General features: G+C 39.2%; 1 protein-coding gene across 2 annotated transcripts in view; it reads right to left on the bottom strand.

Annotated features, from left to right (window-relative positions):
- PSMB7 (proteasome 20S subunit beta 7) overlaps positions 1–15,670 on the bottom strand; it is a 55,934-nt gene that overhangs the window by 36,737 nt on the left and 3,527 nt on the right. For both annotated transcript variants that reach the window (XM_006187731.2, XM_032478414.1), the window contains exon 5: positions 10,036–10,151. In XM_006187731.2, the coding sequence (XP_006187793.1) occupies positions 10,036–10,151 (116 nt within the window). The remainder of the gene's footprint in view (positions 1–10,035; positions 10,152–15,670) is intronic.

Here is a 15,670-nt window from a genome sequence, read left to right on the forward strand (position 1 = left end):
TTCACTCCTGAGTAAGCACTGAGTATTACATTTAAACCCCTCGCGAGGGGGAAGAATGCTTCCTTTTCATCAGCAAATGTACCTCAATGTCAGTCTATCTTTTATTCCCAATGAATAAAAAATTATTTCATTTAACATGCTTAGAAATAGATTTTTAAAGAAGCCAACATTTTCACTCAGAAACTAATTTCTCAAAAGATGCAGTTCCTTTTCTAAATGTAATGTCAAAAAGGACTTAAATTTTATTCTAAGTAAATAATTTAAAACACCACTTGAATGAAGGGAACAAGGATTTTTCTTATAATTGCAACTGCAACGTCTCATTGACCTGACAGGTTATAAACACTTATTCTTAAGAAAAGACTAACATTTGAGGCATCCAGGCCTAAAAAGTGAAAGGCTGCGTTTTATTAGTACATTTTAATGAAATGCCACAAGGTGTGAGAACAGCAAACTGTTCTCCTTCAAACAGAGGAGTCACCTAACCTCACGTTTAAAGGGTAAGATGGAGGATGAAAATTACCTTAAAAGACGCCTCTCTTAATCAGTCTCCCACCATGATCTGGCCCCACTGGGAAACAGAAGCTCTCACCCAGCACTCTGCTCTCCCTCCTGCGGCAGGAACTCACGGCAGTCCAAGCTGACAGGTCTCTCAGACATCCTTTACTCTGGTCCATATTTCAAAATAACTTCCCAAATTATAAATTACTCCACTTTGCAGATTTCTTCCCAGTTTTCCTATCCCTCAGAACCCTCAAGGACAACGGATCACAGTGTTTAATAATTCATAAAAACACACACTGTCTTAATTGTAAGTAAAGGTTTACTTTGTCCACAGACCCTGTGTGCAAACAATAATAAATCCTATTTACTGAAGAAAGTGTGCAAAGTACTGTTACATGTATTTTTTCACTTAATTCATCTGTGAACTAGGCGGTATAATCTCCATTTTATAGATTAAAAAAAAAAAAAAAACTAAAATCAGTGAAGTAAGGGAACCTAACCAAAACCACACAGCTAGTAATGGCAGAACTGGTTGCCAGCAAGACCCTCGTTCTATGACCTCCACAGTGAAAAGTCTTCCGATGCACAAAAATGACCTTCCATTTGGTCTGTCCAATAAGAAAGTAAAAAAACCATCAAGCACTACGTTACAAGACCAAACAGGCAATTTTCTGTAGTAGGGCCAATTCTGAGACAAAAGCAGGTAAAGATGAACTAGTTAACCTCACTCTCTCTAAAGTGGGGTTTAAAGCAAAGGAGTTAAAACTGTAAGCACTGCATTTAACTGTTCTGAAATGTACTCCTGGCAAGGGCTTTTACTTGGCTGCAGACTAAGGACTGGACTCAAATCAGAAAAGATTTCACGGTAAAATGTCAGAGCAGAAGAAAGAGGAGGAAGAGCACCCTAACATTAATTCAATACCTCACTATTTTACCTACAAGAGACATTTAATATTTTTCACACATAAGCAAGAACAAAGTCCACTCTAATTAAAACAGATTAAGAACCGGCAAGGGCTGGCTCTATTACATTCCCTGTAACAACATGATGAATTGTAGAAGTAAATATTTCCTCATTTCCTAACATAATGGCACCATCTATTGGCTTAGTACCACCTCTGCAAGAACCAGGAATCAAGATGCATAATCCAACTTTCATGGGCTTTTGGTTCTCAGTTGCTTAATTCCTGGCATTTCACAGTAGTATAAATTTTAAGATATAAAATCCATGCATTGCACATTTTAAATGTTCTGAAATGCATCTTACTTATATTAATCAAAGCAGGAAAAACTGCCAGAGAGAAATCTTAGTACACAGAACTGCGCACAGAGAATGTGTTAGCACTAAAATTATCAAAACACCATGCACCAAACATCTACGATTTTCTACACACAAAGATTTTTACATGTGGTATCTCACTTAATCCACATTTCCCATGGGACAGATCCTCTAATCCCCATTTTCCTGAGGAGAAATCAATGTTCACAGTCAAATAGCTAATAAATGTCGGACTTAGATCTAAACCCAGTTTGACTGCAAAGATCAGCTCACTTCACTATCCTGCAATACCTCAAAAAATTAAAAATGATGTCAGAGCAACACATGCACGGACAAAACACACGTGCTTTGTAGGGCATGCTCACACACAACACTGCAGCATCCCAGTGACCCCGTGACCTTCAAATAACAAAAAGTCAGCTTCTTTTCAGAAATGAGGGTTTGAGGTTGAGAGAGGTTAGGTGACTAGCCTTGGTGAGGCAGGGCTGGGGCTGGAGCCAGCCTGGGCTTCCATCTCTTTTTCTAGGATTCTATGTAATAGTTCAAGTGATTACAGAAAAGGCGGTTCTGGATGGTCCCTGGCTGTATGGACAAACTGCCTACCAGAAAGGGGTTCCTGCCACTGCACAGCCCCAGATCCACAGAGAGCAGGGGCTGAGACTCACTCTTGCCTTGATGGAGACATGCTTGCGGTGTGGAACCCCCGCACGCAGTCACCCGGCCACACTAGCCAGGAAAAAGAATTTCCCTCAACACTAGAGCTATGAGGTCATGTGCCCTCTGAGAAGCTTTTACATGCGCCTACGAACTAAATACAGTGCTGCTGAGTTCACATCTGATTTCAGACTTGAAAATGAATGTGGAAGAAATATGTGCCATCTTATAAAAGCACATTAATTTGATCCAGTGTAGGAAAATTTTTTAAATCCGAGTTATGTGGAGATTACAAAACATCTCCATAAAGGCTGCACTTGAGTGTAAAAATATGGAAAAAATGGCAGGTCTGAATTCCCACTGATGTTCCTAAGTTCCAACTTAATTCTAAGACTCTTCTTTGCCCACAAGGTGAGACATCCAGTATGTTTACTACTCTGTCCCGAATCTTTTTAATTGCTAGGGGGCTCTGTAAACTGGGACTTAAGAGGTACATTCCAATAATTAGGAAATTGTATAACCAGTTTATCTGGAGATAGAATTTTACCTGGATGGCTCTGGCAGTGACCCCACGTCTTCCCTAATGGTGCATATCAATGTTTATTCCTTAAGTTAGTATTCCTAAATTGTCCAAGGGCCTCATTTCCAGGAATGTCGTGCTTGAAATTTCATTCATATTAATTCTCTATGTGAATAAGTGGGCAAAATAAAAATTTTATACACATTGCCAATGCTACTACAAGGAACACTGCCAAACTAATAGCAAAAGATGGTCCCCAAGCTTCTCCTGACACCACTTCAGTTTGCCTAATAAAGAAAAGCTGGCGAGTTAAAAGAATAAGCTAATTAATCTGAGAATTAAAAGAACCCACATTTTGTCTATAAAAAAATGGCCCTTTTCCCTTTCTTAATAAAGAAAAGTCAAAGAGTCTTGCCCGGCTTTCCACAATCACACTAATCGACCACTTGCAGTCTCTTGAAAATTATTTTCTTAAAAAAGAAATAACTAAAGAAACCTAAGAAGCTCCTTTCTTCTTTTTTAAGAACACACCAAATCAAATTTGGTCTGGACCACATGCCACACACCACTCACAGCAATAACAAAGCCAAGGAGGAAAAACCAGAGGACAGGGTTCTCATGCCAGATCATGCACCCCTAGGCTGTGTGACCTTAGCATACCTCTCTGGGCCTCAGTTTCCTCATCCATAAGACAGGGATGATAGCACCCACCTCACAGCAGCGCAAAGATTAAATCAGCAAAGCATCTCACAACAGGTGCTGGCGCTGCAGCTGGAAAGCTGCAGGATGAAAGCTGCTATCATTCTGGTCAACATCCCACCCACAAAAAAGGTTTTAGCATCGTGGTAGTCAGAGGGCCACACTGTGAGGACTTTGATTCATTCTTCTCCCAAGCAAACCCTTGGGAAGGTGAGCCCTCAGCGAGGAGGCTGCTGGACCCTGTGCTCAAGGAGCTGCACCAGCACGTTAAAGATGCGCAAGACAAGACAGGTGTCTTCTAGTCAACGTGAATTAAGAGCAGCCTTCAGGCACCTGGCTAGTCGCCAATACAGGCCCATGGGTAGACAAAATTTAGACACCCTTGTCTTATGGGTAATTTGTAGCTTCCAGCTCTTACTGTCAAATCACTCAGAAAAAAAAAAGACTTATTACAAAGTTTTGTTTTTATTTCTCATAATAAAAAACTCATAATCCACTAACACATGAGCATTTACATGAAATATTCATTTTCTCACTTACGCCACACTTACGGAAAGCCTCAATCCCACAGAGAATGCTTATGTTCCGTGGACACATTTCAGCGAGGAGGGCCTTCTAGTTGGAGGTTTGGTTTGTAGCTCACTCAAAATAAATCATATGAATTAAAACAAAACTACCAAATTTTGGCACTTCTAGGGTTCTCTCTCAATATCCAGCTTCCCAACCCCTTCAAAAAAAAAGAAAGAAAGAACAGCAACGATCTCCGGAAGCCTTCATTAGGAAGAAAGGCAGGCCTGCACAACTCCCACCACAGGGAAGGGCCCATCAAGCCCTGCTCGGAAGTGAACAACGGCTAAAAGAAACGAAAAGCATGACAGAGACAAAGCCAGGGGAGCAAAAAAACCGTACTTCATTTCACATTCTCTGATAAACGGCTCCTCTTCACAATGGACTTGGGTTAGAAAGAAACAAAATATAAAAATCATGTTGTCTTCTGGTGGTAGAATTGTGTATAATTTTTTCAAAAATACTCTTTGATTCTATAAAGCTGTTTCAGTAAATACTGTTTTAATAATATGCAGAATAGAAAACCTGCACAAAGAGCAGTCAAAAATGTGCCAAATAAATGCCCCTTGGGAATTTGTGTATTTTTAGTATTCAGAAGCAAGGCTTAATAGCTTAATGAAGTAACATCCGTAAGACGATAAAATCAAAGCAGCTGTGATGAGCTGGGGCTTGCCTGTGCTGAAAGACAAGGGTTCAAATTCCAGCTTTGCCACTTATAGACAGGACAGTAACAGGAGGTTAGTAAATCTAAGTTTCAAGTTTCTCATCAATAAAATGGCAATGACAGCATCCCTTGCATAGAATTTCAACTGAAAATAACGTGACAGCACCAGCAGACACTGGCACAGACACTTCCAAATATGCTTTAAGTTTAAAATAATATTAAACTTAAAAAAAAAAAAAGGACCTATCACATGCAATGCTTTATGCTCTTTTCCTATGGCTCTACTAGGGCCACACAAATGGAACATATCCTAAACTCTGTTCCAGGGGTACTGTAAACTGCTGGTTCATAAACAATAAACAGCAGTTAAGGTTCCTAACACTAGGTTCCATATGTGTTTTGGCACAAGCAAGTGAGAGAGTCAGAAAATGAATTCACCATCAAATATTCATTGAGTCACACAGGACTCTGTGAGACTCGGGGAGTAAGACAGATTTCCACTAACACAGATCTCATATTTTTGCAAGAGCAGGAAGGACAAGGCTGGGGAAAGTGAAGTATGGACACGGATGAAATCCTGGAATCAAGCTTCACACCAAATGCCCGGAGAGGGACTTCTTACAGCCTGGGGCAGCCATGAGGAAATGGCTTCTGGGCTAGAGCTTGGATGATGATTAGGACACTCCAGGCAGCAAAGGCATTTCTGAAAGAAGGCAGCAGGGCAGCAATGGGGTGTAAAAGGCAGTTCAGGGGAGGGCAAGGGGTCTGTTGCCACAAATGCCTAAGGTATACGTGGAGGAGGAACAGGAAGTAAAATGGGAAAAAGGGTCCAGAGCCGGACTGGAAGGAAGGTGACTGCAGTGGAGGAGTTACTGTGACACTGTGGTGAAGAGCCAGGAAGGGACTAGCACTGAGGCAGACAGGAGAGGATGGATGACAGAGACCCGGGATCTGGCCTAATGGCTAGCTGGCTTCTGAGTGCTCTGCGACGACCATGGCCGCCCCTATGCCACTGGACCCATCCACACGCTCAACATTTCTGGCCAGATGTAATTTCCCTCTCTACCTCCAGACTTCCCCCATGCCAGTGCTCCCTCCTACAGCTGTCAGACTGCTCTAACAATATCTTGTTCTTTCACTCCATGGCTTGAAAAGAGTAGATGGGAACCTTCAGGACAAAATCCAAACAACTCAGCCTCTATCCCCGGGACCCTCTCTAGCCTAGCTTTCCAGCCTGGCCTCTCCTCCATCCTCCTGAATGTCCACACATCCTCATCCCTTTCTGTCTTTGCTTCTGCTGTGCCCCAGCATGGAACACTCCCCCAACCCACTGCACCGTACTTGGCTCACCCATTCAGCAAATTCTGGCCTTTCAGTTCCAAGACCACAGCAAGTACCTCTTGTACCACAGGGCCTGGAGTCCTTCCCTCGGGAGTAGGGAGTGAGGTGGTAAATTCCTAATTCCTACTTATCAACTTAAGTGTTACTTTTTCCCATCTTTCACCTACCAGACTGGACACCTACCAGACTGGAGAATACCCAGTGTAGGTGAGGTTGTAAGAGAAAGGCATTCTCATATTCTCTTGATGGAATATAATCTAGTACAATCTTTTTGGAGGACAATTTAGCATTAGCTCTCAAAAGGTAAAATGCACTGTATGGCCAGCCATCTGTTACTTTTTTGGGCTACTCCACAGCTGTACATCCGTTCTGCATCTGGGGAACTCCACCACCTTATGAGTGGATGACTAAGCTTCAGCAATCAGAAGACCCACCCCTCCCTATAAGACCCACCCCTCCTTGACAGTGAGAGAGATGGTAGGAGGACTCCATTCCCAAGTGAGGCAGCCAGGGCAGAAGAGTGAGTAGCGAGTCCAGGACCCACGCCAGCTGGGCCTGAGAGTTGTCTGCAGCATTCTGCACTCATCTGCAATGGCCCATTCTGCAGCATGATTTCTGACATTGCTCTTGGCCCCAAACCCAGTTTTTGCCCTCCCAGCTATTCTGTGAGCCACCTACCACTCTTTAAAAAAAAAAAAAATCCTCTTTTCCTAAATCATCCAGTGATTGTATTGCTTACAACAAAGAACTCTGAGCAATTCCACCCTAATCCAGAAATTCCACTACTAGGAATTTATCTGATGTGATTATACAAGAATATCAAGACACACTTGTTGCAAAAACCTGGAAACTAAAATATCAACAAGAGACTGGGTCAGTAAATCATGGTACAGTCACATACTGCCATTCTATGAAGGTGTTATTACAGATCTGATACAGATCTACAAACTCTGATACAAAAAATTCTTCAAAACAAGTTAACAACAATGGAACAGTTTTTATAACATGACTTCCATTATGTTTTTTTTCTTTTTCTTTTTTCCTATTATGTATTTTTAATAGGGACAGACAGGCAGACGACAAAGATATATAAAGGTGAATCATAAATCATCTTCTGGAAAAAAAAGAAACAAAATAAACTGAGTAGTGGTTACTCTGGAGGAGAAATATGAAATAGAGACATTTTTCATGTAATATTTTCCCCACTTGAATGTTGTCATGTTTACTTTCATTAGGAAATGTTCGCATGTCACCTGCTCAGTGAGGACTTCCCGAACACCCATTACCCATACACTGTTTCCTGCTATTCTCTCTCATTACTGTTCCTTTCCTCCAGGACACTTAGTACAGTGCATTCTTTTGGATTAACGTACATTTACTTGTGTAATTCCTGTCTCCCACGTGAGGCTCTAAGCTCTGAGGGCAGGTGTTGTGCTGACCACTATATTCCCAGCACCTAGCACAGGGCCTAGCACACAGTAGATGCTAAATAAATATCTGATAAATGAATGAAAGTAACTTATCCTTCTTTTAAGATTCGGCTCAAGTGAAGTGAAGCTTTTCCTGAAATCTTCCAGTTGAGATGTGACCATTTCTTCCTTGAGCTGCCAGTAGCCTTTGCACCACTGCCCTTATCTCTTTACACATCTCTCTCCTCCATACACTGTGACTACGTTGAGGGCAAGGACCTCTATTTGTGGATGCTGCTACAGTGCCTTTACTCAAGAAATAGTTGATAAATAAATGAACAGTTGAACAAACTAAACCTCAAAGTGACACCTTACTTGGGTATTAAAATCAGGTGTTACTGATGTCTTATTTTTCTTAATCTTCTATGTGAACAAAACCTGACTGTGTAATGATTTCTAAATAGAAGTGTGCTATAAACTCAAAGCTGGGGAGCCATCACCCTGGACTCACACTGGCCTTGGAGGGAAAGGAGACCACTGTCAGCCAGGACAGAGCACAAAGTGGAGTTGCAGGAATGAAATGAACAGACACAAATCTGCTCCAGTCACTTGCAACAACTTTTCCTAAATTCGGGATTATGCTCATAAATTGCTATGGTTCAAAAAGCAAGAAACCAAGTCAACTTTTCCACCTTAAAAAGGCAAAGGCTTTGTATCAATGTTAAATTTCCTGACTTTGATGATTTTATCAAGGTGGATATAAGAGGACATCCTAAAGTATCTAGAGTTGGAGGGTTATGGTGTCTGCTATTTATTCTCAAATGGTTCCATACACAAAAAATTAATGATAGTAATAATATATGAGAGAACAAGCAAAAATGTGGTAAAATGTTAAAAATTGACAAATATGAGTAAAGGGTGTTCATTGTACATTACTGTTACTTATCTCCAAGTGTGAATTTTTTTTAAGTTAAAAAAAAGAAGAAACAAAATTACTTAATGGAAAAGGCTATTCCACCTTTACAACCATTTAAAAGCATCAGATGGGGAGAAATAAAAACAGCACTTTGATGGAGATAACAAATACGATGGAACAAAGCAATTCAGAACAATTCTAAAATTACTGTAAGTATCTTCATTTTAAAATAATTACTCCATACAGTATCTGGGGGCAAATCATTCTCTTCACAAACAGGGAACATCTGTTGTACACTAACCTTGTAAGAAGCTTGTATATTAAATGGAATGGAATGGCAAAAGTCTCAAACCAGCAATTTCCAAACTACTCAAGGCAGCAGTGATTCCTGGCTCTGCAGCGCCAAGATATCAAGACAAAAAATGTGAGAGGCATAAACAGCAGCTGGAAAAACACCAGCTACACATGACCTGTTAAAAATTTCTGGATGTGTACAACTTCACGCAGAAACTTAACATAAAAAGTTAAACCTGAAAATCCCAATTCATCTAAATACAATTTTATCCCTTTTTTTTTTTTTTGGTCATTTTAAAAAAAAATACTCTTATCTAGCACTTAGAGCTAAAATACAGGTGTCCAAAGCTGATCTAAGAGTGTAACTACTATTTATAGGCCAAGCACTGGGCCAGATGCTTTATATACATTCTTTCTAATCATTATAGCCTCGTGTGTATTGTAGGTATTGTTACTATTTCATAGGTAGGAAACCAAGGCTCAGAGAGGAATTATATGCCCAGGATCCCTCTGAGATTAAGTGGTAAAGACAGATTCCGATCATTCTAGTTTAAAAAAAATCTCTGCCTGTACCAGGCCTGTGCCCGCAGGGAGGCTCCACTCTGGCTTGCCCTCTGCCCGGAGGCCCTTCCCCTCAAACCTCTCTTTCTTCATGAACCTGCCCTCACCTTCCTATTTAACAATTTCGTCTGCCTTCCACCCCAATAGTCTCCAGTCCATTTATACCACATTAATTTTTTTAAACTTTTTGTTTTGAGACAATTGTAAATACACATGCAGACATAAATAATAATCAAGTTTCTGTACACCCTTGACTCAGTTTCCCTCAAAGTTTCCCTTGTATAACTATAGTATAGTATCATCTGCATTACTTTTTTCTCCTAGTATTTATCACTTTATAACATATTACAAATATATATATTTACAGTAATTGTTACTATTGTCTGTCTACCTCCACTAAAGTATAAACTCCTTGTGGGCAAGAATCTTTATCCAAATTTTGTTCACTGCTATATCCCAAGCATACAAAATGGGGCCTAATCCCCAGGAGGAACTCCATAAACATTGGTAGAAGGAATCAGAGCACTGTATTGCACTGTCACCTCTAACAGGAAACACACCAGCTCCTTAAGAGACCACCTTGGTAAGTAAGAGGACTCTGAAACATCAGTGAAACATTACACTCACCCATGGTGACATAAGGCAACTTATCAGTTGATCCATGAGGATAGATGCTGTAGAGGTGAGGTCCAGTAACATCTACTCCCCCCAGAACTAGGGCTGCACCAATGTAACCTTGATACCTGGTGATCAGAGTGTGCATAAGAGAGAAAAAAATGAGTCTACATTACATCACTGTAACTTAACCAAAAGCTGTATGAGAAGTCAGACAACAAAAAAGCTTTCTTATACTACTGCTGCTTCATTAAGTAGTTACTGTTTTGATGGGGAAAAAACAGGGAATGGAGCAAACACACTTGAACATGTACCTTTAGCCAATAAAAACGATAAATTTTGTGAGGCACCCCACGTACCTCATATCAGCTCAGTCTCCCAACCCCTTTTAGTGTATGTGCTGCCGAAGTGAGCACCCAACCCCCTTTAAAAGAGGGCATTATAATTCTTACTGTAGAAAAGAGAAAACCAACCCAAAAACATTAAGTACTTGCCCAATGTCTCAGAGCCACACTTGGCTTACTCCAAAGATTATCAGCACCCTTCCGTCTCACCTTTGTGATTAGCAGACAAGCTCCCTTCCAAGTCAACGATGGGGAATTGCTAAACTAAAGCTGTTCAAATTATCGACCTCACCATAGCCTCCCAGGAAAATGGCTAATGGCGAAACACCTTTCCTTTTAGTAATTCCACAAAATTATGACAGGTATGCAGTCATACTGAGCAGAACAGAAAAGTATTTCATCATACAGGGAAGTGAATGATGAAATTACTCCATGATGGCCTATAAAATCCATTGCTACTGCCCACAGGATAAAGCTATACCTCTCAGGAACATGAGCAGGAATACATTTTCCACCCTACTTCCCCTGTTTAATTCCGCACATATCTGTTCCTCTACAAAGGTAGTTTGCTAACTCTAGACTGCTTTCCCTACATTTGACTCAGTTTTTTTACCATTAGAACTGCTACACAAGATAAACATGCTCGATTTAAAGTTCTCCGCTGTGAGCCTTTAGCTCTTTGGGAAGAAAAACGAAACCAACACATGCTCAATTTGCCTAATGATATAATTATTAAAACTGATATAACTAGATTAACACAAAGACCAATCAAAGTCATAATTTCAGATCGTCTGAGACATAGCTACCCTTCGGAGGCACTCCAGGTAAACGGAACAGTCAAGCCCATGTCATTTGATTATCACTTTGTTATTTCAAATCTTCCATTTATAAGTGAAAAAATAAAGAGCAGGAAAGGATTTCAGAAGCAGCCTCAAGAAGGAACAGAGGCCCAGACAGGGAAAGAAACTGGTCCTAAGCTAAATGAGCTAGCAGCAGGGTCAAGACCAGAATCACCAGACCCACCGCTCCCACACCAGTGCCCGATACATTACACCAGCTGCCTGCCAAACAGGTTGTTTAATTAAACTCAGTAACAATCAGCTAGTTCCCTTCCAAGCTAAAACATAATCTCTGTTTGCTGCCTTTAAAAGAGTCTAAGATATTTTACAAAGTTAATAAAATCCTTAAAAAATGATCCCCAAATTCTACTTCCAGGATTCTAATTCTAAGGATATAAAAGGACAAATACGCAACAATGAATGCACAAGAATTTTTACTTCAGTAACTGTGATGCTAAAAAAGTGGAAACAGTCAGAGGGAGAATCAGCTAAACTAATACAGCTATACGACAGAACACGTCACAATCATTAAAAATCACGCTACATTCTTCGTACACGGATGGTAGCGCAACTCAGTACAATTTTTTTTTGGACAGTTTTGACTATATGTATCAAAATGCTAAATGTGCATATCTTTACACAGCAATTCCACTTCTAGGAATTTATTTTAGAATATAGCCTAGAGGATTAATAACACAAGTACTTAAGGGTTCTAATGTTCCAAAAGGTTCACAGAATACCTTGCAATATCTTAAATACCTTAAAAGAGGCAATATTCTTAATGTTCAAAAATTGGTTAATAAGACAGATTACTGTGATCCACCAAAAACTATGATATTGATTAATGGTTCTTAAACTTTTATGGGGCACAGACCCTTCTGAAAAAGTGAATAAAACTGTGGAACCCTCGCCCATGGCAAGTGTACATACACAAGTTTTTTACTATTTCAGGAGAGTTACAGGTCTCCAGAACTCCATGGGCTCAAGACAAAATCTCTGGATGCTGAGCTCTTCTACTAATGGGAACAATATTCACATTATACTATTATGTGAACAGGGTCATTTACAAAACAACACATATAGTAGGATTTCATTTCTGCAAATGCATAAATGAGTATATATGCACAGCATAAAAGGTCTGAAAAAACAAGACCTCAAAGATTCACAATGCATGTCTTTAAGTAGCACAATATCAGGTGAAATCTACTACTTTCCTCTTTTAGCATTTCTATAGTGTCTCATTTTTTTACAATGATCATATATTACTTTAATAATTTATAAAAAGGTTATTTTCCATTTGAAATGCTCCAATATGATGCATTGATAGGTGAAAAGATTAGGTTATTCTGTGGGATAGGATGCACAACCATGATCTCATTTTTATAGAACAAAATATGTATTATTGAACATAGGAAAAAACTTGAAGAATGTTAACTGTTAGCACCAACTGCTTATGGGTGGTAGAAATCCAGATAATTTCTATTTAATCTACACTTTCTAGCTTTTTTACTGTGAACATGCACTAGTAACACAGAAGGAAGGATCAAATGAATGAATAAATATAAAATACTAAAAGTATATACACCCAACCAGAACATAATTCTCCCTGAAAGGCAAAATTTTTATTTTTAATTTGGGCTTTTCAGTATTTCCCAACTTTTCCACAATGAATATATATTACTTTTGTAAGAGAAAAAAAAGTACAATATAATAAAATAAATAAAAAGAAACTCTACATATTCAAATAGTCTCCAGAATATAGAACAGTATATAACAAAGACTTCTGCTGGATTCAACACAGAGGCTCTGTGCTCAGAAGGAACAAGTATTATTTGTATCTTCTACATCTAGCCACCACAGAAGTAAAATAAAAGTATTGCTTTGAAGTACTTTTGAAGTGGAAAAAAAAAAGTGAATGTAGGGCCACAAATGGCAAAATATCCTTCCTTCTTATGGGTGAGTTGTATTCCATTACACACATATATGCTGCATCTTCATTATCTATTCAACTATTGATGTGCACTTAAGATGCTTTCATATCTTGGCAATTATAAATAATGTTGCTGTTAATAGTAAGGTGTATGTGTCTTTTAAAATTAATTCTTATTTTTTAATTGGTTTTATTCCTTTGATGACTATGTAAATTTAAAAAGCTAAAGCTCTAAATGTTCTTAGAAACAATAAATAGTACGTATATATAAACTTAAAAATATATGTGCAGAAAAAAAAAATGAAAGAAATGAGCTATCAAGCCATGAAAGACAAGGAAGAAACTTAAAAGACATTACTAAATGAAAGAAGCCAGTCTGAAAAGGCTGCAAACTGTACCATTCCAACCAAATGACATCCTGGAAAAGGCACAGCTACAGAAACAAAAAGATGGTGGTTTCCAGGGTTTTGGGGAGAGGGAGGGAGGGAGGAATGAATAGACGGAGCACAAGGGATTTTTAGGGCAATGAAATTCTGTATGATACTATAGTGGTGGCTATGTGTCATTATGCATTTGTCAAAACCCATAGAATGTACAACATCAAGAGTGAACCCTAATGTAAACTATGGAATTTGGTTGTCCCTGTTGGTTCATCGACTGTACCAAATATGCCACACTGATGAGGGATATTGAGGGTAGAGGAGTATGTATGTGTCGGTGGGGAGGGCTATGTGCAAACTCTCTGTATTTTCTGCTCAATTCTGCTATGAACCTGAAGCTGCTCTAGAAAAATACAGTCTATTAAAAAAAAAAAGTACTGCTTAGATAAAGAAAAGATGTCCACTTCTTCTTATCAGAACTTCTGTTCTCCCTGATTCACATACAAGGAAATGGGTTATTCAGGGGGAAGAAATACAGTAATAGCAAGAAGAGTACACCTTGTATTCCTTTTCAGTCTCTGAATTTTATGGGGCTCTAACTGTGTATCAGGCCCTGTACTAGGCATTGTCATAAGCCTTATTTCTTTATTTGTTTATTCATTTCCTCCTTAAAAGTTACAGAGACAGAACTATTACCCCTATTTTATTGAGGAAGGAACTGAGACTAAGAAAGGTGAGGTGAACAGCCCAAGGCCACACAAATACAAGTGCTATAGACAGGACTGAAGTCAAATCCTATGCGTTTTTCCCTTATACTAGTGACTCACTTTATGTAATTCAACAAAAATGTCAAAAGACATAAAGAACCATAATTATCCTGGCTTAAATTTTTAAGTGTTCTTTTCAAAACTTGGATAAAATTTAACTTTTATAAGGTATGTTTAACTAAAAATAATAAAATACTTGAAAAAAACAGAATTTAGGATTCCTAAAATATTCTAAAGAGATTAACAGAAATATCTACTAGATTTAACGAAATGCTTTAAATGACATTGCAAGCAATCTTGAAATACACTACCACAATTTTACAAGTTTAAAAATTGTCTTAAATGTAATGCACCACAGAAACCACCAGAGGGAGCCTTTTATTTAAAATCAAAGTCACAAATGTCTTCAGATTATCTTGACAACAGATGTGCTTTAACAAATTCTCACACTGTACTGGGAGAATTTATTTGATAGGTGATAATTCTCCAGGATCAGGATGATGATTATGTACATGAATAAACGGGAATCACTGACATAAAGGCTCAGTACAGCCAGAGTAGGAATTAGGCCGATATGAGTAGGCTTCTTGCCCCTATGACTCATAAACCCTGGTATCCTCCACTGTAAAATGGGAACTACACTACCAGCCTTGCTACACAGCTACATTAAACCTCACATCCACTTACTGAGAGCCTGGAGGCCAGGCCACACTTGTAGATGACGACTGCAAATTCACTCAAAGGCAAGGGCCAGGCAGGAAACAGGGAAGTGAACCAGGCCAGGACTGACAGACCTTCCGCTTCCACTTCTAAAGGCAACATCCGCCACTCAGCTCCAGATTACTGCCACGTGTTACCCCACCCATGTTATGAGTTTTTATCAAAAGAAGCTGGAAACCTGTGTTTTAAATTCTAAGCTCTCAATTTATAATTATTGGCCATTATTTTTTTAAAAAAACACTCTATGACCCAAATGAAATCTCTCTATAAACTGAATATGGCCTGTGAGCTGCCAGCTTACAATCTTTGCTTCTGTTCCTGCTCCCCTTTAACTCTCACAGGCCTGGATGCAGCTGCTGCCGCTTGGGGCAGAGATAAAATGTTTTGTGTAGGCTGCTTAATGAATGATAAGGACCAGAATAAAGGGTTTTGATCAACTTCAAAAAAGGAAAAAAAGGTATCATGATGTGCATTCTATAAAGGAAAGAAGAGAGAATTTTTAAAGGTAAAGCAGGTCTCTAAAGGAGCCAATATTCCAACCCAAGAGTAAAAGGCCAGGCTATCTCCACTACACTACACTGCCTCTCTTCTCTTTATGAGGAGCAAATGAGAAAATGGACTTGCAATTTGAAACCTGCCTGGAACTATACAAACATAAAGTGACGGC

Source organism: Camelus ferus, chromosome 4 (assembly GCF_009834535.1).
Source record: "Camelus ferus isolate YT-003-E chromosome 4, BCGSAC_Cfer_1.0, whole genome shotgun sequence".
In the NCBI taxonomy this organism is placed as follows: Eukaryota; Metazoa; Chordata; class Mammalia; order Artiodactyla; family Camelidae; genus Camelus; species Camelus ferus.